The following is a 25,893-nucleotide window of genomic DNA, read 5'->3' as shown; positions in this document are numbered from 1 at the left end:
TAAATACGTGGAAATGTTTGAGTATTAATTTGTCAATATGGGATTGACTTGTTAACTGAAGGGTCTTTCGAGCTACTTACATAAAATTACCACGGAAGTAGAGAAATAAAATTGAGCTCGTTGAGTTCGCAGCAGAGAGCACAATTGCTGTAATTAACCCCAATTCCCGAGAATGAAACTACTTACAACAAATTATTGCAATTTCTTTCTTAAACCATTATTGTTCGCCTAATTGAATTAAAGTGGAATGTTTAATTAAGTGCCATAAAAAATTTTACATTGAAATATTACTTATTACTGCTAGTTTGACTTTCGAGAAGCCTTCATCAGGGGTTCTGACCATCAGTCTTTTCTAGTTGACTTGTTTTAAGATAAATTTCATTGTTAAATGAAAATTTTTCATTAATCAATGGGTGAAAATAAATTTCTTTAAAAGTTACAAAGTTTTCTTTTAATTCTGCGCAACGACTTTTACATAGTTTGTTGAACGGGCTTTTAATACCTTAATCCTTCTTTGTCCTTTAGGACACCCACGTCTGCAGATTAAGTCATCCTCAAATAGGGACTCAATTGGAAACTCCTCTAAAAACATTCAGTATCCTAGTACAATATTATTCAACTTGCTACCTCAATAAATAAAACACTTCATTACCGAAAGTTCATTTGTGTTGCAAACAAAACAAACAAATAAAACTAAGGTACAAAGTACCCATTGCTAATTTAGCCGTTCTTGAGGGGGTAGGAAGGGTGAGTAAGGCACGCTTAAGTTGTGGGTGGGGTATTAGTTTGTGGGGCACACCAAGTGTCCCTGTGCGGAAGATGCTTCACAGTCTTAATCCAGTTAGTTGAAGCTGAAAAAGGAAACTTTTGTCATCGTCTTGGAAATTTAGTCACGTTCCGAACGTAATGGCTTGTGGTGTTGAATTTGAATTTTCTCCGTTCGTATTCACCCACATAAGTACCGCGGATGTGCACACCTTGGGAGACTCCCTTTAACAACATATAACCAAACCGAAATGGCAAAATCGTGGGGACTATCATGGGTGATCCTTCCATAAATGTTTCATCGAGTTAACAAGTCATTATTCTTTTCTTGATCCACCACATATAGAGAGCCAACTTGTCTCCTTAACCCATATCCCAGGTGCGCGTGTTTATTCAGTTGATGAATTTGAATTTCCGCTCGATGGGACATCAACATTGCCATCCTTTTGCTGCTACCTTTAGCTGAATAAGTTACCACCATCATCCCATGGACATGCCATCGTTTTAAATTCAAACGACTACATCAAATTTGGGTGTAGCTTTTGAATCCTTATTGGCATCTCTTTGATTGACACAAACTCATATAATAGTGGACACGTTTCCAAACCTTTGACGCTTGATTCCCCGAACTCAAATAATCTACCCCCTGTGGCTCTGTCGTCATATCGCGACAACCTATCGGTGGTTGTACATTTGAAACAAGCACATTACACCCAAGGGGTGTTGTTCTCTGTACTTTTATTCCCCTGGAAAAAGAGTAAACTCCCCATTTGGACCACTAATGAGATGAATATGTACCACGACAGCTTTATTATCTTTCTCTGCATTGCTCATTTGGCATAATCAAAAATAAAGTTCATTTCATGCGAACTGAGAGCAAATCACTCCCGGTGAAACTTTAAATATCATTGTGCATTTTCTCAAGAAACGCATGGGTATTGAATGAAGGAAGAAGTTGGAAAAGTCTTAGGTACTTAATTGAGACTTGAGGAAATTTATGTTATATGTGGCTGCAAAGAACTATACAATCCTTTTTAGTACAGAAAATAACTTTGCCAATTAGGGGTTGTATTTAAAATAAATTTTGCAGTATCTAAAGATGTTGATCAAAGTTAATGGAAATTGACTGTAAAGGATTTAAATTCCAAGTTCTTTCTCGCACTGGGAGTAAGAATAGATAAAACATTTAAAAGTTTTACCCGCAATAAAATGATTTTTTTACGATGCACTTAATTTTGAATTTTTCATAGAAGATTAAAAATTAATGATTTTACATCTATTTTCTCAAAGTTTTTTAACAACCGGCGCTTTAAATAATAGTCCCCTGTCATAGTACTTCTTGTTTTTAAAATCCTAAATTGGGCTAGGTGCATTTAAACTAAATATATCTCAGCAACTTCCCACATAGGTAAGCGAAAACTATTGACTGGTAAATTATTTTATCCTAATTTATTTATAGTTGAAATTTTCCAACGGATTTTCCCGCATAAAATGAAAATTTAATGCTATCTTCCTGCTCACCTGTTTGCAATTTTAAAGAGAAAGCTGCAAAATTTCACATAATAGAGTAAGACTTCTCATGATGGATTTATTAAAATTTAGAAAAGTTCTTTTTTCAACCACAAAGTTTTTCACCCCTTGCGTGGGTGTTATTTTTTGCTACGTCGATCGTCGGATGCAAATTGGAAGATATGCAAAAAATTTTCCCAATGTCGAGAAGAGTTTTGTCAGTTTTGGTTGTTTTACTTTTAGCTCCGAAAGGTTGGAAAAAAAGATGGTCAGATAGGTAAGTTGAAAAGGAAAAAAAAAGATGAGAGAATTTCGGCATCCTAAATGTGGCAGAAAGCTTGAAGCGTATAGTGTTTTGTGTAAATGTAGTAAGAATTGAAGCAGTAAAATTGATTATGGAAGCGAAGCGGAAAACAGAATGACACTCATCTCGTCAGGGAGCGACTGTGAGAGGAAGGGATATGGGTATATGCCATGATTTTCAGGAGGGTTGTACAAAAACACACCCAAATGGCATCAATAGTCGTGAGAAAATGGGCCAAGTGCAAAAAAATGCGTGAAACGTGCCCCAGTGTTGCCTAGAGATTTATTTAATTGAATTGCTACCCCCCAAATTGGGATCCAACTCCACACCAAAACTACCCCTTAAAGATCCTCTTGGGTGAGAATGGAATTTAAGGAAAATGCTACAGACGGGTAAACGTATATGAATATAAACTTTGGTATATTCAATGTCATTTTAATTAATTAAACACCCACACAATATTTGGAAATTCTTCTCTTATGCTCTTATTATTGTAACAATTTTCCCTCTTTTATTTGTATATGCTTTTGATGTTAGCACAAAGAAAGAGAGGAAGTTTTCCAATTTTCCCTCTATGTGACCACCTTGTTTTGTCTCTTAAACATACGTGGCACTCATGAAGCAGACACTCATATGCAAAGTAGAAAACGAGAAAATATTCTCCTGGGTATTCACATTCCAATTTCTAAAATGCTTAAAGCAAATAAATTTAAGTACTGACACTTAAGACTCTCCGCAGTAGGGGGTAAATAAATAGTTGAATTTGGACTTTTATGTAAAAGCTCAATGGCTATATATTATTTCACTCTCGTGAACTTTGGGAATTTCTTCGTTTGCATTTCATTTTGGTCGTCTGCCACCTTACTCACTATACTGCCTTCTGTAAGTAGAACCATAAGTCAAGGGAGCGCAATATTGTGTATCAATGTTCTAATAAAAGATTTCCCCTCTTATTTTGGGTTCTATCTAGATATTTTATTCGCAAAATTAAACAACAGTTTATATTAAACTTTTAAACAGAAAAATAGGAAAAAAGCTCTTTTTTGTTCAAGATTTCAAAAACTTTTGCAGAATTAAAATTTTTTGCAGAAGAATTTAAGAATCAATTAAAGAATAAATTCTAATTTCGCCAAAAAAATTATGAGAGCTTTTTAAATTAAATAAACTCTGCAATTAAACTCTAGACTATTCTAACAAAATTTCCACACTTTTCAGAATAATCATAGAACATGAGTACGTACATTTTTCACAAGAGTCTCCTTACCTTGTCGCAGTCTATACTTTTAGTTTGCCTCGTAGTGGAATCCCACCATGAGGGCGGCTCATTGTCTGACCATTCGCTCTAACACTCAGATTTGAGTGTCAGAAGTTGGTCTTGTGGAGATGATTTCGACTTGCCAGAATGGTACTTTTCACCACCTCAAGTGAAAGCATAATTCAAACTTTTCCATATGAAAAGTAGTGCCCCTCCCAACGTTCTATCACGTCGCCAGCACAATAGAAAATACACACACATATAGGGAAACTGACTTGACTTTATTAAAGTGCACTTTTCCAATTGGCAGCCCGTAACTACGTGATGCAGGTTTGTATATCGAAAGGAATCTCATTATGAGCATCACGAATTCATCCACTTCAACACGAAGATTTCTTCAATCCTTCAAGGATCAGACACTTCCTTGTTACATTCGTCACTCCTCCTCCCATACCAATAAAACACATTTCTCTGAACAGTGACAATGTGTTACCCAAATTGTCAGACTGAAATAAAATTATGCAAGGCACCAATTTGCATTGGAGTCATCATCGATTGAAATGACAACGAACAAGTGCTGGGAACATTATTTTCTTTTATACGGAAAAAAGCACAGAGCGATTAAATCTGAAGGAGGAATGCCAGACAAGGTGGAGCACCATTAATTTGATTTCCACATTGATCCAAAATCCTCCCTATGAAGGATATGGCATAAAGAGAGTACCTCCTACAATAATGGATTCTTCGGTGAAAGCTCTTTAAAGAGGAGTGCAATTGAACCACAAAAGTTCTAAAACCACCGAGTGGAGAAATCGACTGACATTTATTTATCTGTTCCATTGATTTGAGCATCACGATATGTGATTTATTGACGTATTTATTGAAAGGATCTGCTCCGGGGGTTTATCGACGAAGAAACAGATTAAGGTTTTCTCGGTTTTCTCTGATTATTTCACACACTGGTTTTGCGACTTTTCTTGGATTTTCTCTCTTGTTTATCCAGAACGTCATGCAGATGTTTTGAATGAGCAAACATTAAATTTTATGATTAAAAATGCAAATTAATTGAAGATTTTCAATCATAACATACTCAGTAGTCAAGAAAAAATAATCTGAAACATTCTTTGGTTTTGATTTTTTTTAGAAAGTTTTCTTCGTGGCACCAGAGAAAAATAATTAAGACTAAAAGGAAATCCCCGAGTGAGAGATTAATCCTCGTGCCAGGAAGCATTTAATGGCATTCTGTCGTGGTGGTGAACCCCATGAGAGAAACATCTCATAATCCATCTTAACTTAAGGGCAATGTTTGATGCGACTCTTGCGAAAAAGAAGGAGTTTCTTTCTTCAACAGTTCACTTCCACAATGATCTAGCTAGACATACATTGGGGGGAGTGAGTGGAATGGTAGACAAGTGGAAGTATGTATGTCAACCAAACATACCCCGAGTCATCTTATGGCATAGAAATTCCTTGCAGCAGGGGGTTGAAACTCCAATCTCTGGTATCAATATACGAAGACATTTTCTTCAGATATTATTCCATCAATAACAACGTTCTCTTTTCCGCAAAATCCAGAGAGGGTTCTTCGGCAACCACCCCGCCCCGCCATACCCATCATCCCACTGGGATTTCACCGAGTCATTCTAATGACAACCCCGCACTAACGCCCCATTATTGCTGTAGAGTTGCCGCCCATGCGAGGTTTGCAATGGGTTTCACGTCCACAGAACGTGTGGCGGTAACTCAGAGTGCAAATCTCACCCTGGCTAGGATTTCCTACTTCCCCCTGCTTACGTTGCACACAAGGCAATGATATGGATTATTGGAACGGATACAGAAAAATTATTTATTGCGGTCAGAAATTGCAAAAGTTGCAGTGGAGATAAACTTTTCGCCACGAAACTTTTCCAGGTAGCATTTTTGAATTTGGGAAATCTCATACTTTACTAATCCCCATACCTCTGTCAACACCTTCAAAAATGCCATGCCCCAAGAAATTGTATATTTTTCCACAGGATGTACCTCAATTGTCCTTTAAATTTTATTATTGAATTTGGCACAAACAATTTAGTTCAAATTTTACCTTTCTTTTTCTGCTTTAACACTCCGTAGAGAATAAACAAGAATTTCTGCAAGTTACTGCAAAATTAAAGTAACAACATGATGCAAAAAATTTCGGAATGTAGAGCAGGAATTTTCGAAAGTGTTGCAATGCCCAATGCTCCAGGTGTATAAATTATGCTTCAAGTACAAGAGAATAAAAATCAGACGTAGCATTTTTACAATGCGGAGAGGCAATTTTTTACAACCACACTGCGATGGATTCTAGCCAAAAACTATAAAAAAAAAAACATTTTAATTTTTTTGTCATTTCGTTGTGAAAATTTAAAGCTGCTTTAAGGCTTTAACAAAGCGCAAACGGAAAATTTCAGTTTCATTAATTAGTTGGTATATTTTCATTTATAAAGTGTAAAGTTAATATGGCTTGTGACTCGAGTAGGTAAAATTACAAAACGTATTAAAAATCATTTAAAAAAATCCCATTAAAAACTTTTCAATTGCAGACGAAAGATTATAATTAGTGATTGTTAAATAGATAATAAAAATTATGACTAAATATTTTAATGATTTTTTAATGATATGCCTTAAGGTAATTAGGCATGATCCTTTTTCACAATCATCTACCTGTATCACCATTTCTTAGCCTGTCCGATTTTCCTATAAAGGAGCTGAATTTCAGAACTCAAGTCATTCGTTTTCAGTCCTCTGAAGAACAACATCAAAGTATAAAAGTTTCAAAGCAAATAAAAAATTAAAAAATTATTCAACGTTAAACATGTGCGCCGGACTGCAATTTGACGAATTTGAAGAGTTGAAAAGAGAAGTTAATCAAGAAAATCCAGAAGATGACTTAGAAGATGAGATAGAAGAAGCGTTGGAAGACGCGTGGAGGACTTTTCTCGATATGAATTTTGAATTCATGGAAAGTGTCTACCGATACCTTGGATACAGCACTATAGTGCCTCGAGATCTTGTGCAGGAAGCTATATTGACGCGCAACAGATATCTCATCGTGTACATCATCGAAGACTTCCAGAGAGTAACTCGTGAGCTTAAGGAGCGGTGGTATTCTGAAAAGAATCGCACAGAAATAGTGCAAGCCTTTCAAGAGAGCGCGAAAAAGCAAGATGAAGAGGGGGAGAACGCAGAACCGATTGGTGTAAAGCCTACAAAGCAGAAGGACGTGAGATCGGATATTGCAGTACAAGGAGACCCAAATCAGGAAGAAACTAAGCAGCAGCCTATTAATGAAGAGCAACATCCTCACAACGGCTGCAATACAGACACCAATGACAGCGAGAATGATGACCTTCATCCTGGATCACACATAGATCCGGAGTCTATGGATCTCGATGGCTACTTGGCAGACGACGAGGAGGAACTTTGGCCCACGGACATTTCTCCAGAGAAGGTTCCTGTGCGGTATCTAAAGAACTTTACGTTGGAAGTTTGTCGGCCTCCAGAAACTTCCATCATATATCGGCTACCAGAAGAGAGCGATATTCGTAGAGCCGCTTGGTTCTTTTATCCCGATCTCCTTGCTCCAAAGGCAGAACATGGGCAACAGCAGCTTTTCTTGGGCTTCTTTCGTCCAGTCTGCTACGAAAATGAATACTGCTACACGCCAATCGTCAAGATCGCGAATGAAAGATTTTTCTTCAAGAATGGCGCCTGCTACAGAACAGTCCACTAAAGAACATTGTCAAATTATTCTAAATAACTACATGAGATTTTCCAATCAAAAACATTGTTAATTTCACGATTCTTAAATTTTTGTAATCTCATGTTAAACCAGATAATTGACTGTCTTCATTTTAATAATAAAAAATGTTTTGTAAAATGTATTTAAATGACTTCTTATTTTTTCTTCTTCGCTTTTCCCTGTCGTTCCTTTTAGTTCTTTTTTCTTAGCGTTTTCTTGTCGTTCCTTTTCGTTTTCTTATTCAGCTATTAAAAAATTTCCTGATCAGTTTATGAAAAAACTGAAAATACCATCAAATCACTGATTTGACGTATTCTATAGCAAAAAAATTATGCTGAGCTTCATATCCTTCTTATTTCCCCTCATATTCCTTTGCAATATAACTGTGCAACTGACAATCAAGCATGAGGCAAATCCAAGAACTACATTAGAAATTTGCTTGACATCCCATCAATTAATGAAATTTCTTCATGATGTATTTTCTTACGTAGTCAAAGAAGAAGTTCTTGTGAATAATTAATGCACTAAGAATTTACATGAATCGATTGCCGTATACCTATGGATTACCCAGGACATGCAAGCTAACCCCATTCACAAAAAAGTAGTATTATACACTCACAAGCAGTGGTTTCCGTTGTATGAGCTTGAAAAGGGTTCGTTGGGGACTGAAAAATTAATAATAAATTGACTTCGAACTAGGGCAATGCTCCTTCGTCCCACTTATACCGTCTTCATGCCTCTGGATGTGTCACCTTCAAGCAGACTCTCCAAATCCAAAGTTTGGGGTGTCTTGCCCTATGTTTTCTTCTCTCTTTTTTTTTGCCTCACCCCAATTTGGAGGGTGCGGGTGTGAAAAAAATGAAGAAAGGTTGATGGGGGTAGTTATCACGTTCTCCCGGGTCACACCTCCCGTGCCCCTGAAGCTATGGCAGGAAAAAGAGTGCTTTCGCAGAGGGTTTTATTGTAACATGACATAAAGCATGTCTTACGGCGCGTTAAAATTCAAACCACGTGAATTTTGCACACTTTCGGTGGATGCCCGAATAAATTTGCGTTATCACACACAAGTCAGATTGCGCGGTGTAGCAAACACCATTATAAAAGTTGCACACCGCCACACGAAATCCATTAAATCCCCAGCCAATGGGGTACTCATGAATATTGCAAATTCATGAGTGGTCATTTTCTAAAACATCAACCCAAAAGCTGCATAAGCTTTTCTTTATGAGCTAAAGCTTTGAACTGGATGTGACGTTCAATTTTATTCCCTCAAGGATTCTCAATGCGAACTATAATTTTGTACGTTATTTGCATTCTTTTTAATTTTCTCTGAAATTTAATTTAATATTATAAATTTAAAATTTTAATTAACATATCTATACTTTCATATCACCTTGAGTTTAAAGTGAAAAATATTATTTCTCAATAGGGTTTTTTTTTTAATTCTTTTATTAGACCTGTATTAAGCTTTAGACGATTTTTTTTTAGAAAAAGGAAATATTCTTTATACTTGCTGGAGCTTAAATGTCTAACCTTTACAAAACTATTATAATAAATTCAATCGAATTGATTTTAATATTGAAAGAAAGATGTTTTTGTGCCATTAGCAAAAAATCAGACTCACATTTGCATATAAATCAAATTCTCCAAAAATCAGAAGTGAATTGAAAGTCTACATGAATTTATGCTGTTTGGTTTTACGAATATAAATGAAAAAGAAGGAAAGGATTAAAGATTTAGATTGAGCGACATTTTCGTATCCATTTTGGTTTGATCCCGGAGTACAATCTGTGGCGTAATACTGCAATTAATCTCAAAAACAGAGTGAATAATAATTAATTCCTCTTCTTATTAATTCAATAGTTTTATCAGCTTTCCGTCTGACTTGTGAGTAAATTACACGGTAGAAAGCCTACACTAATATTTTGAAATAATAGGCTCCCCGCCGTCAAAACATATAACGAAAGATTAATTGTAATCAACATAATTTTGGCTTTTGTTATAATTGGCGTTAATTACCTTTCATATTAAATAAAAAGTCTCTTGTCTTTTGAAATAAAATCCAGACTTTTCATTGAATATACGAGCATAGTGCAAAGTATTCGTTTGTTCTTGTGTGAGAATTAAGTTGGTATGGAAATGCAGTTTTTTCGCCAACAATGTTTCCCGTAAATAAATTTAAGTGGGTGGAATTTTTTGAGGTGGGAAAACTACCAGCAGTGTGCTGAAGGAATTGATATTTTAGTGTGGTAGCATGGTGTATGAGGGAATTTTCAATGTTCACCGGAGACAGTTTTTCCACCTGATGGAATATAAATTTGCACAAATACGATTCATCTGAAAGGAAGAGGTTGTGATTTCACGTAATTTCCCTCTTCTCTCTACATGCTCTCTCATGTGCGGGTCGGATGGTATCCAAATTGTTCCTGTTCATGGGGAAAAAACATTGCGCTGAAAATCTCGCATGGGAACTATCTATATTGAGAATTTGAATGTGGAAGCATAAAATTTCCAAAAGGGGAATGGCGTTACACGGTGAAGAAAACGAGAGCAGCAGAATGTGCGACAATGTACGATGGTGGGCGGTGGATCAGGTGTGAGTCCCATAAAACTATTGAAAGTCTTTTATCCGTGAATGGGAAATACAATTTATGACTTCTCCCCCGTTCTTTTTAAATACATTCTCCATCATCATATAAATGGCAGGAATCGACAATTTAATCTACGGTTTTCCATGTCGAATGGGGTGCTTTTGACACCCCGAGGAATGGATGGGTGGGGGATTCTACCCTTAGTTTTGGCCTACACACAAGACTATTTATTCCTGTGCCTACGATTCCATGTGCGAGCGTGGGTCCCTTGTCCCATCACACGAATTCATCTATCAACGTCCCCTTTGAAATCCATGACAGGTCGAATGTATGTAATGCTAAAGGAGAACAAACACAATGCGTGAATAAAAGCTCCCGGAATGCTCCAAAACACATTTATTGACAGGGTTTTCTCACACTCGATCTTCTTACGTGCTCTATACGTATTCCACTCTGTGTGTAGATTTTCACGCACCACAGATAACGGACAAATGAACGCCCCATGGAGATTCCTTATGCGAGGTCCGTCTTTGTATTTCACAATCAAAAGACATGTCTTATATATAACGAAGCTTTGCCTACGCAAATGTGTTTCGTCACTTTCCCTCTCGCATAGATCTAAAAACAGAAAAAAGTTAGAAAACTTAAGGAGTTGTAAAGGATATTTTCTAATCACGTCAACAATAAATTAATCTATATCTAATCCTTTAAGGAAAATTCTTGCAATATATTCAAAAAAGCTCCCTTGGTTTCCACAGAGCTTTAAATATTTTAAATTCAGAGGATTTATTGAATTTGTCTCCAGTTTTAAACACTAACTTTTAGAATTCTTCAGAATTCCTGAATTCTTTTGACTTAATGAGAATTATTTCTCAAGTCTATCTAAGATAATCGCAACCTACATATTTTTACATAATCGAAAAAAAGCTTCCGAAAGTTTACATAGATATTGTATAAGAATATCAAGTAATCTCCCAAACCCTACAGCATTGGAAGCTATGCATACGTAAGAGAAAAGTGCCAAAAGAGAAAACGAATTTATTTTCGATGAAAATGGCATTGGGAAGTAGAATTATCTACAATGAGATTCTTATCATCAAAGATTCGACCAAGTTTGCATATAAGTACCCATGGTGGAGAGAACTTTTTCCATTTGCAAATATCGTCACCGTCATCGTGACAGCATTAAGTTCACACGCCTTCCTCGTCAACCACGAATCCACACTCGCTGTCTTCACCCCGGAATTCCACGAGTTGTGGGGTGGAAAAGTTTGTTTGTTTCTATCTCCGCGTACCCCCATCCACTGCCTTGGCATAAACTTACACAAGACGCCGGCAATATTGTCATCGTTCCTTGGAAATGTAATTATATTAAGTGACTCCCATGTTAGAAGGATGTACATTTGAGGTACAATGGAATGAGATATGGATTCAACTCCATATACCATATATAATAGAATTGTGAAGAAGCTCCTCTCTTCCCACTCACTGTCTGTCTACTCGTGCTCACCATACATTTTCCCATATATACAACACACTGGGATGTCACTGATTTTGAAGACCAACCCCTAATAGTACAATAAATAAGAACACACACATATGAGGGTTGGGAAGAAAGGAAAATATACCAGCAAGTATAAATATTTTCTTCACTCAACTTTTACTCTGAAGAAGCATTTTAATTTGATTTCCTGCGTCCAAATTACTTGTAGTATATCTTCTGAAAAATTTCCGTGCTCATCTCCCGTATAACTAGACGAAAGTTTGAGGGTGCAATTTTAACGTTTACTGTCCAAATTCCAAGAAAAAAGAACTTCAGCTAAAGTTAATAAATTTAAAAATTGCAATATGTATGGGCAATAGTGCACCCTTATAGGGGAGAGTATTTTATAAATTAGGCACCTTATTTTTCTTTCCAACGTTCAACCTTTTATAATAAACTTAAGAAATTTCCTTTAAAACATCAGAAGATAAACTTTTGTACTTCTTGTAAGATGAAATCCTAATTATATTATGCTTTAATACGCTTAATAAAATGAATTATAAAATATATAGCTTGTCTGTACATATAGATTGCCGTCATAGGAATTTAATATAATTTTAAGTTTTCATACGCGATGGATGGAAACTATTGTACTCGTTTTCTTATATTCCACTTATATCAAAACATAATGAGCTTTTATGTTGCTTTAAATTGCATTTAATGCGTATACCTAAGCTTTAGAGCACCACATTTGTTTCTCATAAAAAAAGAAGGAATACTTTTTGAGATCAAAGCTAAACGATGTTGGGATACAAATTTCATGTATAATTCAACAATTTTTCATCTACATTTTTATATTCTTATCCAGATCCTTACACATTCCGCTGTTTATCGCACAGCTATATCCTGAGAAATGACAGAATAATTGTATATAAAGCAATTTCGGAAAGTCTTGACATACACGAAGTAGAATTATGTATTTTTTGTTATGTCTGGGTCTGCATTGGGGTCAAGTTAAGAAAGCTATCAGCTTTCTGGGAGCTAAGAGCAAAATCTTTTCTGCATAAAAGCATCCCCCCGGTGGTATTACAGTGTAATTGGAAATTGTACCAAACAATGAAGGTATGTGCTAGGGGACAAAATATGATACTGCTTAGAAGACAGAGGGTGAAGGATTTACCCCATCCTCCCCTTATTCTCCTACACTAAATCGATTAGTTATGGTAGATTGAACAAAATATTTAGTGCCAAGATTGCAGAACGTTTACTGTGAAATATTTCCTGTGTTCCCTCGCACGCCCTGTAAACATGCGTCCTTTTGGTGATTTTATCTCTTCTACATAATATCAAATATTTCAAATTGTCTGTGAAGGACATTTTCGCTCAAATAAATCAAAATAAATATCTTCTTATTGAAATGTAAAATAAATGATATTACATCTTGAATATTATCCAAGAAAAAGAGCTTTAAAAAATACTTTCGTCGAGGTCCTTATCAGGAAACATAGGTTACACTGATAGTAACAGTTATTATAAAGCACTTGGCAAATTAAATCAGATCGTTCGTCGTTTTAAAAATCAAATTACAACGCATAAACGTCAGATCGTATTAAATCAGATATTTATGATCATCTTTTTTGTGGGTGTTGTCGTAACGCGGGAAAATCACAATTTAACTGCCAAAAATAACGGATAATTACGTGGGTTGATTGAAAAGTTCGCGTTCTAATAATAATTTTCAGAGGATAATTAACGATTAGATCCCTTCAGGTTTCCATAACAAGTATTAATAGAAAGAATAGATTCAAATCATTGAAATATTATTTTAGAACTAATCTTCCTTTATAGAGACAGGAAATAATTTTCTTGGCAACGTACTTTTCACAACAACTTTACTTTGTTGCACAATTTCACGATTAGGGCAACCAAACATTAAGGGCGCGGTGCAAAAGTACCCAATAAAATAATAATGAAATGCGAGACTATGCCGTAAATCTAATCACACCATTAACCGTCAATTATGGTGTTTGCAGATGTGAAACCCATGTTAAACAATTAAACTTCCGGCATTCGGCGTCGAGACTGTCATAAGAAAGGAAAGAGGAGGTTTGTTTCGTTTAGTTGGCAGTAAGAAAACAAATTAAATGCACGCTCAGTGTTGATTTGCCTTAGACACGCTAAACTAACTCCTTTTTGAAGCCTCCATGAAATCTTCCCTAGGGGATGTAGAGAAAGATTCTAATGGAGAAAATTTAATTTGCAAAGAGAACGTTAATGGAAATTTTCTATCAAGCAACAAATATAGTTTGATGTGCTTTATATAAGATTATTCTGAATTGAAAAATATTCAGTTGACAATAAAGTAGCGGGGAATTTCAACAAAAGATTTTACAAAGGAAGCATAAAAGTCAACAATATTTCTGTAAATAAATATTCAGATCAAATATGTATTAGTTATGTGTAGAATCTATGGTGAAAGAAAGAGGGATATAGGGGAAATGTTGTGTAGTGGGTACTTGAAGAGCAATCCACTTTTCAGCTTAACATGAAAGTTTAGAGTTAAATCTTGAGCGTGATGAATCAGCAATTCAAATACCGCATTTGCCCAACTCGTATTTAATACACATTCCCCACCCGCCCCCGCCATCGCCCCATGCAGACATTTTAAACGAGAGGCTACTCCCGAGGAATTTCGGGATATTTGCCCCTGTTGAGGATGCTAAAGAGGAACCCAACGAGAACTATTTTCCCAAATGTTGACTTTGTGGAAATAATTTCCAAAATATGTCGAAAGTAGCTGCCCTATTTTGGAAGGAAATCATCTTTCGTAATATATTCGGCATATTTCCTTATCAAACAGCCCAATTTCTGCCCTATTTTTAAGTAAAAAAATTGGGCAGCCCAAGTGGAAGATATCTCGAAAAAGTTTCGACGCCTTCCCAATAGGGAATTGGGTGTGGACAGTCTGTCGAAATTTTTCCTTCCTCCATTTCCTTTAATATTAGGGAAAAAATAAGGCAACTTGTCGACTAATATTCGACATGCTTTCGACAATCTTCCCAATTTTTGCCCTATTTTTCCCAATTTCTGCCCTTCTCCAGATTTTTGATTTCATATTTTGTCAACAGATGGACTTTAAGGTTTGGAGGTTAATGAGCTCAATGGCGTACTTTATCGTGCGCGGCAAATCAAAAATTTACTTGCTAAAATTAAATCCGATTTATTAATTATCTGAGACTTTTGCATCCAAAATAAATTGACCAACATGTTTCAGGATGTGTAAAGAAATTTTAAAAATACTTTCAACAAGGTTTTGGGAAATTTCATTTTTTAAGTGAAATTAAAATATAATCAAAAAATTAAATTTTTGTGAAATGCAATGGCATTTTATCGCCTATGGCAAATATTCCCGTCGGGAAAAGGGTGTGGCATGGTTTTCCAAAGACCAAGCGTCAGGATAAGTCGCAATATAAAAATATTAATATTTATTTATATCGTGTTCCATTTTGTCTTGGCATTTTATTGTTGTTATGTAAAATAACGCCATGAAGGCCCCAATATAATCATCTGATGTGTGAAAAGAGCAGAAGAATATAAAAATATGTTGTTTGAATTGAATATTATTGGAGAGAAAGAGACAAATAACGAGGAAATCAAAGCAATATATGTCGACATACTTTCGAAAATTTTTCCTATTTCTGCCCTATTTCGACGGTAGGTCGGAATATGGTCGGCCACGTTTCGACATCAGCTTCCCAATTGGGCAGAAATAGGGAAGATGCTTTCGACGAACTGTCGGCAGAAAAATTGGGATTTTTATTCCCCATTTTCGTCGAGGCGTCGAGATTTTGACCAATTCTCGACAAATCCCTGCCGACGGATTTACGAAAATTTTCCCTATTTTCAAGCAATTTCTCTCGTTGGGAAGATATATACATTTGACATTATTTACATTTAGATTTATTCAGAGATTATTTGTACACTCGTGAAGGCTCTAACGTAGCTTCCATCCGACTCTCTTTATCTTCGAATTAGTCTTGCTCAAGTTGTCGTACATTTCAGTACCATACTACGATGGTAGAAGCTACCCAGACTTTGGGAAATTTCTTTGATGAGTACTGCATATTTGATAACATTTCCTCTGTACAATGTTTAATTACATTGCCAAATGTGCATGGAATTTTGTATCTCAGTCGTTGGGCAACATTTAGTCCACCCACTCACGCCCTTACAAACTTATATGTTATACTAAACTATATATAAACGGGAAAAAACATCGCATGCTATTACGCTAAAGAAAATGTATTTGATGTTGCGGATGTACTTCGTCAGCATCCGCACCAATCATTCTCAATTTTGCAGTACCGCGCCACACACAGCGTATATAACATAAATAAGGAATGCACATTCATCTTTAGGACATGATGTGCATTAGCTGTTACGGAAAATGCATTTTCCGCTAGGAAAAATGTCTCAACTCAAGTCATATTGAGCATTGAACATTGACGCAACGTGGTCGCTTAATCCATATAGAAAAGGGAGTTGCAACGAGCAACGTGGGGATAATACATTCTTCGTAGTCTTCCTTGTCTGCATTATTTCCATTCAAAAAATCCCTTTAAAAGAAAAGAAAATTGACTTTGAATTTTCTTTGAACTCCCAACATTCACCTTTTCATAGCAACGAACAGCATCTGCTGCACATTGTTCGTTGCATTGCATTTTAGGTACAATATATAGAGATAGTTTCAAATATTATGTAGATAATGATAAAATTAAAGAGAAAAACTTATGTTTCCTTACAAGGAGTTCCTTGTGTGCACTCAAATGAAATTGTAACAGAGATTTCTTAAAACTTTCTCAATGGAGCAACATAAAAATGAATGAAAATGTTCCAAAAGCTCAGTGCAATGAAATTCAAAGAAGAATAATAAAGAATGATGAGATGAAATTTTGTCAACTGTGGAGTTTTCATTTTCCTCATTTTTTATTCATTTCCAATTTTCCCCGAAATCTATTTAGCGGGAATTTGTGAAATATTTACTATATATTTTATAAAGGTGAACCACAAATGCCATCGACAACATTACGACGCGCTATAAAATGCATTTCAGAGTGCATTTCAATGATCGATTTGTCGCATTTCTAATTGCTCAGATTTCCATGCGGGATTTCAAATGTACAAAAAATGCGGAAATGTGTAAAAAATGAGAAGATCTAAAAATTATATATTTGACTAAATTTATATTTAACTTTTTCATCTCTTAAAAAATCAAATCTTTTTCTTCCATATGGATGTTATTAGAAGTTAAAGCTGTCTAACTTTAAATTAAAAGTTATGAATATTGAAGTTATGTTCATATCATAAATTTCATGGTAAATATGGAAAAAAAAAGGGAAAAGTGGAAAATTATCTCTCTCTGCCACACAGTGCAAAGTCCAAGAACTTGGAGATTAATCAAACAAACACTAAAATATTAGAAAAATGTTTTTAAAATATTTCTTTTGCTCTTTAAATTAAATTTTCTTTGAATAAATAAGAGATTCTGTTTACTGGTTGAGAAAAAAACACTACAAAAAAATAAGTGAATAGGTACAATTTAAATTCTTCTCTAGTAGGTGGTACGTAAAAAAATATCATACGGAAAGGACGGTTAGAATGTGGAAATTAATGCTTTTACGTAGGTAGGAATAGTATATAGGGTAAAGGCAAACTTGAATATAGATGCTCAAAGTGGAAGTTTGTTGATTTAAGCAAAAGGGACATGTAGTAGCATACATAGAGAAGATAGACGCATTGGAAAAAATGGTAATTTCCACTGATAGTGAAAAATGCTACAAATGTGGGACTTTGCTGAAGAAATATGAAGGAGCAAATGAAAAGACCTTTCGGGACGATAAATGGGGAGCAGTTGAAATTGAGTTGAAATTAGTTTTTGCTCCCATTTCATGCTATTTTTTTAGTTACCTCCCCTTTATACTGCCTTTTGCCGAAGGTATGGGCACATAATTAAGTTTCTACTCTTTCTTCGTTCAACCCCATTCACGTTAGAAGTGTCTCTGTGAAATGGCAAATTTGCGTCATCAATGGCAAATGGATGGGAAAAACAGAGATCATGAATTTATTTACACTCATTCACCCTATCATTGACCTCTTTTACCCCCAAATACTCATACTCATCTTGAGCGCTTTTCGGAATGTAAAAAAAATACAAGAGAAATATTTTCTTTTTAGCTGTGTTTCTTTCAGACACAGCTTTTGTGTACCGAGCAAAATCGTAAGTCGTCAGATCGGGCTCAAACTTGGGATGAGCACGAATTAGGGTCCCCACATTCCAAAAAACGTATGCGCCAAAAAATTTTTTTTCCGGCCGGCCGTCCGTCCGTCCGGCCGTCCGGATTATAAACTTAAATTGCAAGAGAACGGTAATAGATAGAGACTTGCGGTAAACGGCAAAGTTTAAATATCGACCTGAAGAAATCCGATTATGATGTCAAATCCACCCCCCCACCCCCCCGTCCGCCATTTTGAATAACCTCAAAATTTTGTTTTCGCTATATCTCAGCCGCTATTACAGCTAGAGGGCTGAAATTTTGATATGTTGTAGGGGCCATCAAGACCTTTCCAACGATACCTCATTTTCGAAAATCGGTCGAGCGGTTTAGTCAATATGGCCGCCACAATTTTTCATCGAAAATCGACCATAACTCGAAAACGGCTTGACCGATTTTGATCAACCCGGGCTCAAATGAAAGCTCTCAATAAACCCTACAACTCTCTAGAACATCAGAAGTTTCTAAGGTGACCGCTAGAGGGTCAAAAATCAAAAACAAAATTTTCGATGAGTTTTCGATGAATATCTCGAAAACGCCATTATCGATTTGCTTCATTTTTTGATATGTTATAGCTGACTATATTATCTAGCTTCATGCCAAAAATGAAGAAAATCTATGTCGCCGTTCTCGAGATATAGCCTTCCAAAGTTAGCATGTCATATCTCGGGTTCTACAAGTCCGATCTTGATCAACTCAAGCGCAAATGAAAGGTTTCGAGAAACCCTACAAATGTCTAGAACATTGCAACTTCGAGAAATGACCGCAAGAGGTGCTAAAATCGAAAACAAAGTTTTCGAAAATTTCGAACTCGAATTTTTCGAAAATGGCGACATATTTTTTTTTCATTTTTCGATATGTTATAGCTGACTTCGAGACCTTTAAAACAAAAAAAAATTTATGAAAATCTATGGATCCGTTCTCGAGATATAGCCTTCTAAAGATTTCTTAGGGTATGACTTTTCTACTTTTCCCGACTTTGCGCGTAATTAAATAAATTCGCGTTCTAGTTTGCTCTCACAATATTGGTACACTGAAAGAAACACAGCTCCCGTAAGCTTGGTCAGCTTACCAGTACATTTTTTCATTATAAGAGGTTGAGAATATCATGAGATGATATTGGAGAAAATATGTGAGAAGAAATAACATCCTTGTGGAGACATATTTTAACGTAGATTCCTTATTGCGAAGTTGTGGACGTGACCAATAGTATAGAGAATGCGATTAAAATGAGAATAACTCTGTTTCAAATTTAATGTAAAACACTAAATAATCAATAAATAGAACACAAATAATCTTTAATACTTTATCCAAACACTTAATCACAAAGTTTTCATGCCAATTAAACATTTCATATAAGCATCATAAATTTCCAATTTTTGATATTTCAATTGATTGGAAATCCAGAATAAGTAACAATTTGTCAGAATTTTCACAATATCAAATGAACGGAGTGGGAAAAGCTTTTGAAATTTTCTTGAATAACCCCACAAACGAAACCGAAAACTCGTTGTACATTTGTGAGGAAACTGTGGTTACTTTTTCGAAGGAAGTTGCCAACTAAATAAAATCCCCCATAGCAAACTAACTAATTAAGCGGAATGGAAACTTTTCTCCATTTGCATGAGTGGATAACTTTTGTGAATCAGTCAAAGCTTTTTGAGGTGCATTTGATTGAATTTTCAGTAAACGACCGAATGAAAGCTTTTTCATCAAGTTTCCATTTGATTGAAAAAAAAACTTCAATGTACATACAATAATTCCACATTCCTTTGTTGAGAGAGGATTTTTCTGAAAGCATTGAAATTTTGTGTGTAGATGAAGAAGAGTTCTTTTCTTAATTTGAAATGGTTATTTATGTTTTATTATCTAAAAAATAATATTTATCTCTGAAAGCTTTTAAAGTTTGATGAGAGCTTTCACAGTTTATGTTGAAATTTTCCCCAAAAGAAAAACAATTTTCGCCCTACAAACCTTATTCAATTTTTCAGATTCCATAACTACCCTCATTTATCAATGAGCCCTGAAAAATTCTGTCCATCCTTGCTATAACTTACACTAAACTACCTATAAATTTCGCACTATATAGTTAATCATTCAATTTCCTCTTTTTTTTCACAACACATAAATTCTTCAATGTTCATGAATTTTTATCGAGTGAAAATATTATTCAAAAAATTTCACTTTAGTCCTACAAAAAAGCTATATGTAAAAAGTTTCTCTTTAATGTTCACATTCTACATACATATGAGGCACGAGGACCAATTAATTATTCACACCCCTAACAAATTGTTGGCAATTTTTCTAGAATGCACATCCCTCTTGAATTCTATAAATCATCTACATTATGGTTGTAAGAGTCAAATCGTAATTTTTCCGCCCTTTCCTTGTGCGCACAGAGAGACCCTCGTGGTGTCATTTCGGGGTGAATTCAATGGTGTAATAAAGAAGCCTTCCGCAGAGGGTATAAAATATGTGTTATTTAAAATGACTGTACCATCTTCATGCTCAATGGAAGAATCTGCAGAATCCATTCGTCTCGCATAATTTTCTCCCTTCCCTTTGGCTACATTTTTTCACCCTCCCTGAACTGCGAGTTGCAAAAGCATTTGAAGGATTCCAAACCCTTAAGTTGCGGCGGGTGTTTAACACTAAGAAATTTTAATACTATACTTTTTTAAAGTCCTAATGTTAAATTTTTTAAATTATTAAACTGTTAAAAACTTACTATTCTCTGGTCCACAATGCAGCAACGAAAGCGAATCATTCCTCCAAAACTTCCAGCCGATTTGAGCCACTTTGGCGCATACCTCGAAGTCTCGAATTCACAAAAGGGGAGAAAGCCCCAATATTGCGAAATTTTCTGCTTGTGTGGAGCAGGGGGTGGGAGCAAAAATGACCCTAAGGGGGTGAGAAGTGAGAACGGTCGAATGCGATGAATTTCCATTAAAAATATTTCAACATATTCGCAGTGGATCCCCCATGTTCTTTGATTTTATTGACGATACGTGCCTGAGACATAGCACCCAAAAAAGAACCATGTGAAAATGCTCCCCAGAGTAGCTCCCCAACAATATAATGCAATGCTGACACTTTTATGGACTCCACTACAATTTTATGGATGCTCAAGTCAAATATGTTTTATTTATTATCACCATTAATGGGTGCTGAGTAAATTTTAATTCTATATCGTGTCGAAATGCTGGAATTGCTTCCGAGCCAACGCGCAATTTCTTATTACCAGTACAACTCCAAAATATTCCATATTGTTTGGAAATATGCCCTGTGGTGTGGAGTTTGATGGAGTGGGCAAAACCACACACCCCCGCGTGTTTCGTTGTGCAGCAATTTAGATGTGATGTTTTCCACTACTCCTTATAGATAGAAAATCACATATGTTGCACTTTCAGCAGATGAACGCCAACCACCCTTGTATACGCATTTAGAATCTATCAGTATGAGAGATCTGTTTGCCATTCTCCACGGATGTTTCTGCAAATGGGGGATGCTTTCTCTCTCCCGTCCCCTTAAGATATGGAAATCAAATATGGCGAATTAAACGAACAATTAAGGAAGCATACGGAGTCAAGAGATATCTCTCGTCTTTTCCCTCCTAAATGCGAGACAAAATGCCAAAAGACCCCTCCTTATGAGTGCTTGAAGTAAATTGGATTATGCCACAAGGATGTTCATATGCACCATCTCGTGAAACTCTTAAAACTTTCCCCCAGCAGAGACAACTTTCTCCCGCAAACCCGCATCTCAAAACACTCGTCAATTAGTTGGTATACCACAATCGTGGCATACCAAGTATTGTAATCGTCGGAAAAACCGACCACCTCAGATCGGGCTCAAACTTGGTATGAGCACGTTTTAGACATCCCACATTACGAAAATGGTGGTGGAAAATTTTTGATCCGGCCGGCCTGCCGGCCTGCCGTCCGGCCTGCCGTCCGGGACTCTAAACTTTGCCTTATAGCTTGAGAACGGTAACAGATAGAGACTTCCGGTTTGAAGTTTTCTATAGAAATGTGGGTGTAAAATTTCATTTTTTCGCATTTTCGAAATCCAAGATGGCCGCCGTCCGCCATTTTGAAACACCATCAACCAGTTCCCTTATAGCTAGAGGTCTGAAATTTTAGTATGTTGTAGAGCTCAGTGAGACGTTTTCATCAACAATTCATACTTCAAAATCGGTCAAGCGGTTTAGCAAATATGGCGGCCTAAAGCAAAAAGTGTTTTTTCGATATATCTCGAGAACGGCTTGACCGATTTTGACCATCTTAGTATCAAATGAAAGGTATTGAGAAGCCCTACAACTGTTTAGAACATTTCAAGTTTCTAAAACATCCGCAAGAGGCGCTAAAAACAAAAACAAAAATTGCCTAACTTTAAGGGGCAATATCTCCGAATCCCCATTAGGCAAATCTTTTAAATTTTGATATGTTGTAGCCTGACTTAATATATTTCATCAGTCCAAAAATGAAGAAAATCTATGTCGCCGTTTAGAAGATATTACCATTTGAAAAATTCTTGAATTTGAAAAGTTCTAAGAGCCATATCTCTTGAACGGATTGTCCGATTTTGCTCAATTTAGTATCAAATTAAAGGTTTTGTAAAACTCTACAACTTTCTAGAACATCAGAAACCTCTAGGACCATTCCTTCAGGACGAAAAGTGCAAAAAACTGTTTTTGTTGAACAAAAATCCGCCATTTTGTGTTCTGGAGGTGACCTTGAAATGTTTCGAAATATATGTCAGATTATAGCTTATTTCAATACCTTTCCAGAACTAGTCAAGAAATATCTGTAGGTCTAATAGAACTTAAGATATAAGCATTTTAATGTGTCAAATTGCTAAATTTTACAAAAAATTGACTTTGCCTACTCTAATAGTACTCACAAATTAAATTACAACGCATAGACTGACCCATCCGCGTTGTGGTATACCAACTCTTATAACTGGACGCGTTATGATTGACTTTCCTTAAACATTTATTAATTTTACGAATATTTCTTTTTCAGTCATTGGAGTGTCCATAATGAATTAAAAGTTATTCATTCTCAGAGAATGTTCACTTATCTTCATATAATTGTCCTTTCTCATAAATAAAATGTCCATCAACACCCTTCAAAACATAAAACACCATATTTTCCCTTACAAATGCAAACCACTGAGAAAGACACACATTTCACATTGATTTCCCACAGAGGAGCTGAAGCAGGAGAAAAGTTATCACCAACCACGTCATTGGGGTCCTCTTTGTGCTCTCAATGGCCCCATTGTGCTCCCCATGTTGCATTGCGGCCGGATTTTCACCTGCAATTGAGGGAAAAAAATTCAACGACAAAATGTGTCTTTTGGCGGATAAAATTATGTTTACTAGAAAAATTTCATGAATAAAAAAGTTGTCGTTTTTTGTCAATTTTCTTGTGTGATTTTAGTTACACGTCTTTGGGGAACGTGACAGAATCATCAATATTTTCGTGTGCCAAACAAAAATATCACAAAATATTTGAAGCATTTGGCGGAATCTTTTTTTCTGGGTAAGAAAGCTTTGGAATATTTGTTTTGGATCATAAAGAGTTAACAGGAAAATCTTCTAATTTCCTGTTTAGTAAACTAAAAATTCAGAAAATTTAATTTAATCCGGATTTGCATAAAAATGCAATAAAAGCTTATAATTTTCACAAAAATCAAATTGATTCGGTTAAAGAGAAAGTTCTAAAATATCTTGAGTGAAATTTTAAGAATTTTGGATTAAAATTTACTTCTCTAGATAATTTTGAAGTCAGATTTTGCGAATATTTCAAAAATTTCCTTGGCATATTTCAGTTACATAATTCAAAATCATTTTTCGTGTTTTTTTTAGTTTTTGTGTTTCCAATAAATGCAATTTTAACAAATTAAATTTGAAATAAACTAAAGCAATTAAATTATTTTGAATTAAACTTCAAACTGTTCTATTTTAAAACAGTTTTATTTAGTTAAGCTATTATTGTCAATTTTGATATATCCTCTTCATTTAACAGTGTGGGAGGGCACAGTTTAACATAAAATTTAGATTAAATGTCCTTCTATTTGTATAGTCAAATATATTTGAATGTATTATGCATCGCAATTTGTTTGCTAGATTCAATCAATCGTAAACATTATCGTCTATGCACGCCTAAACCAATTTGGACTCTAAAATCTAATGCACTAGTAGAGAGAATCCAAAGCATTATTGTCCTGATTTTCCATCAATCGCTGCCAATCAATAACTACAAAGTTGCCAATCATTTACAAGAACTGAATTGCTTTGAACCAAATTGCAATGCAATTTTATCGTTTGACTTTTGAATTAATCTCAATTTGAAGAAATTCCTCTGTATGGCCTTCATTAGCTAATAGCGGAAAATTTCTACTATACTTGACATATAGAGAATTTACCCCCCGCAATCCCAGAACCTAAAATGTATGTAAGTTCTGTGAGAAAAGCGAAGGGAAAGTAAATAGACCGTGAAATCACTATGTGCACTAATGGGTAAGTTTTGCCAGCTCCACCCCACGATTCCGTATAAGCATGCTGTTGTGAGTTAATCTTGCGAATCTCCATAGAATGGGTGAGTCACGACGGTGTAGAAATTTCAAAATTTACTCTATTGGAGCCCTACATAGCCAATGGTTCACCCCCCCCCCCCCTCCCTAAAAAAGGGATCCACCATCATCATATGCTACCCCGTATCTCCTTAAGTGCCAGGAAGTCTGGTATGGTGGAGCCTCTTTAGTGATTCCTCGAATATTGTATTATAACGTTTAACAATGTGCTATGTGCAGTTTAAAGTATGAAGTATGGTATTCGTAATATTGCTTCATGTGCAATTCGGATTATTCGCTATGTATATGGTAGAAGTGGCATGAGTGGCATTATAGTGTAAGGACTTACCATTCAATATATGTACGAGGACGCTAGCTGATATTGCATTGTTGGGTACACAGGAATAATTTCCTGAATATGATAGTGATGTCTGCAGTATTAGCAGCTCCGAATGGCGATTATCTGCAATGGAACGAGTAAAGTAATCAACCCGGGATTTCACACCGTATGTGCTCAAATGATGCACGTGTCAATGGGAAATCTTTCATCCTTATACAAGAGAGATGAATTGAGGGAAAATATTTGTGTGCACAATATAACCATAACGAGAGTACATAATATAGGAAGAATGGATACGCACGACATTCTTGTTGGTAGAAGAAATTCAATAGAATACCATTCAATAGAACGCCCACATATCAGGAAATTTTATCTTATCTTTTTCCCCAACTGACAATATCAATTTTTATAGCCACCAGCTGTCGAAGGAGTGAGTTTATGGGGCTCAAATGGCAAAAGAGGCATTGTGAAGTATTTTTTTTTCCAAGTTGCATCCAAAAAGTCCGCTTCACCCCGACCCTCTATAGAAATACTACAAAGTTGCAAGAAATTTAATCATGCGACCCATTTATGCCATTCTCCACTTTACACTGAACACAGGGTTCGCATAGTTCTTTCACAACTTTTTCCTTAATGGTATGCCACCCCATTGAGGCTTATCCTTTCGCTATGCACTCTGCAGAATTGCTTCTCATTCCCTGGCCTAAGGCTAAGTGGACCAGAAAGTATGATAAAATTCATTTTGTGGCAAAAGAATTGAGATTCCACAAGAGTTCCGGGAATAGTCATCTCTATCCAGAAACATTTTCAGTGTGGAAGTTTATGAGATAGCTGACATCGCAACGAAAGCATGAAATTCTCATCTTCGAATTATGTTCAATGCACTTCTTAATGAACTTTGCTAGAAAATCATATTGTATGAAAATTATAATTAACACAACTTTTGCATTATTTTATTTGCATATTTAATTT

At 35.7% G+C, this 25,893-nt stretch overlaps 2 protein-coding genes across 3 annotated transcripts in view; one reads left to right on the top strand and one right to left on the bottom strand.

Moving 5' to 3' along the window:
• Positions 1-25,893, top strand: part of LOC129787307 (DNA-binding protein RFX2) — an 865,065-nt gene that overhangs the window by 791,579 nt on the left and 47,593 nt on the right. The gene's annotated exons all lie outside the window — the stretch shown is intronic.
• The window catches only part of LOC129787347 (uncharacterized), a 37,608-nt gene continuing 34,693 nt past the window's right edge, over positions 22,979-25,893 (bottom strand). The window contains exons 8-9 of the mRNA XM_055822885.1: positions 24,931-25,044; positions 22,979-23,321 (exon numbers count right to left, since the gene is read on the bottom strand). Of these exons, the coding sequence (XP_055678860.1) occupies positions 23,194-23,321; positions 24,931-25,044 (242 nt within the window). The 3' untranslated portion in view covers positions 22,979-23,193. The remainder of the gene's footprint in view (positions 23,322-24,930; positions 25,045-25,893) is intronic.

The sequence above is a fragment of the Lutzomyia longipalpis genome, chromosome 1 (genome assembly GCF_024334085.1).
Source record: "Lutzomyia longipalpis isolate SR_M1_2022 chromosome 1, ASM2433408v1".
Lineage (NCBI taxonomy): Eukaryota > Metazoa > Arthropoda > Insecta > Diptera > Psychodidae > Lutzomyia > Lutzomyia longipalpis.
Note: the sequence above shows the minus strand (reverse complement) of the source record. Positions and strands in the feature narration are given on the sequence as shown.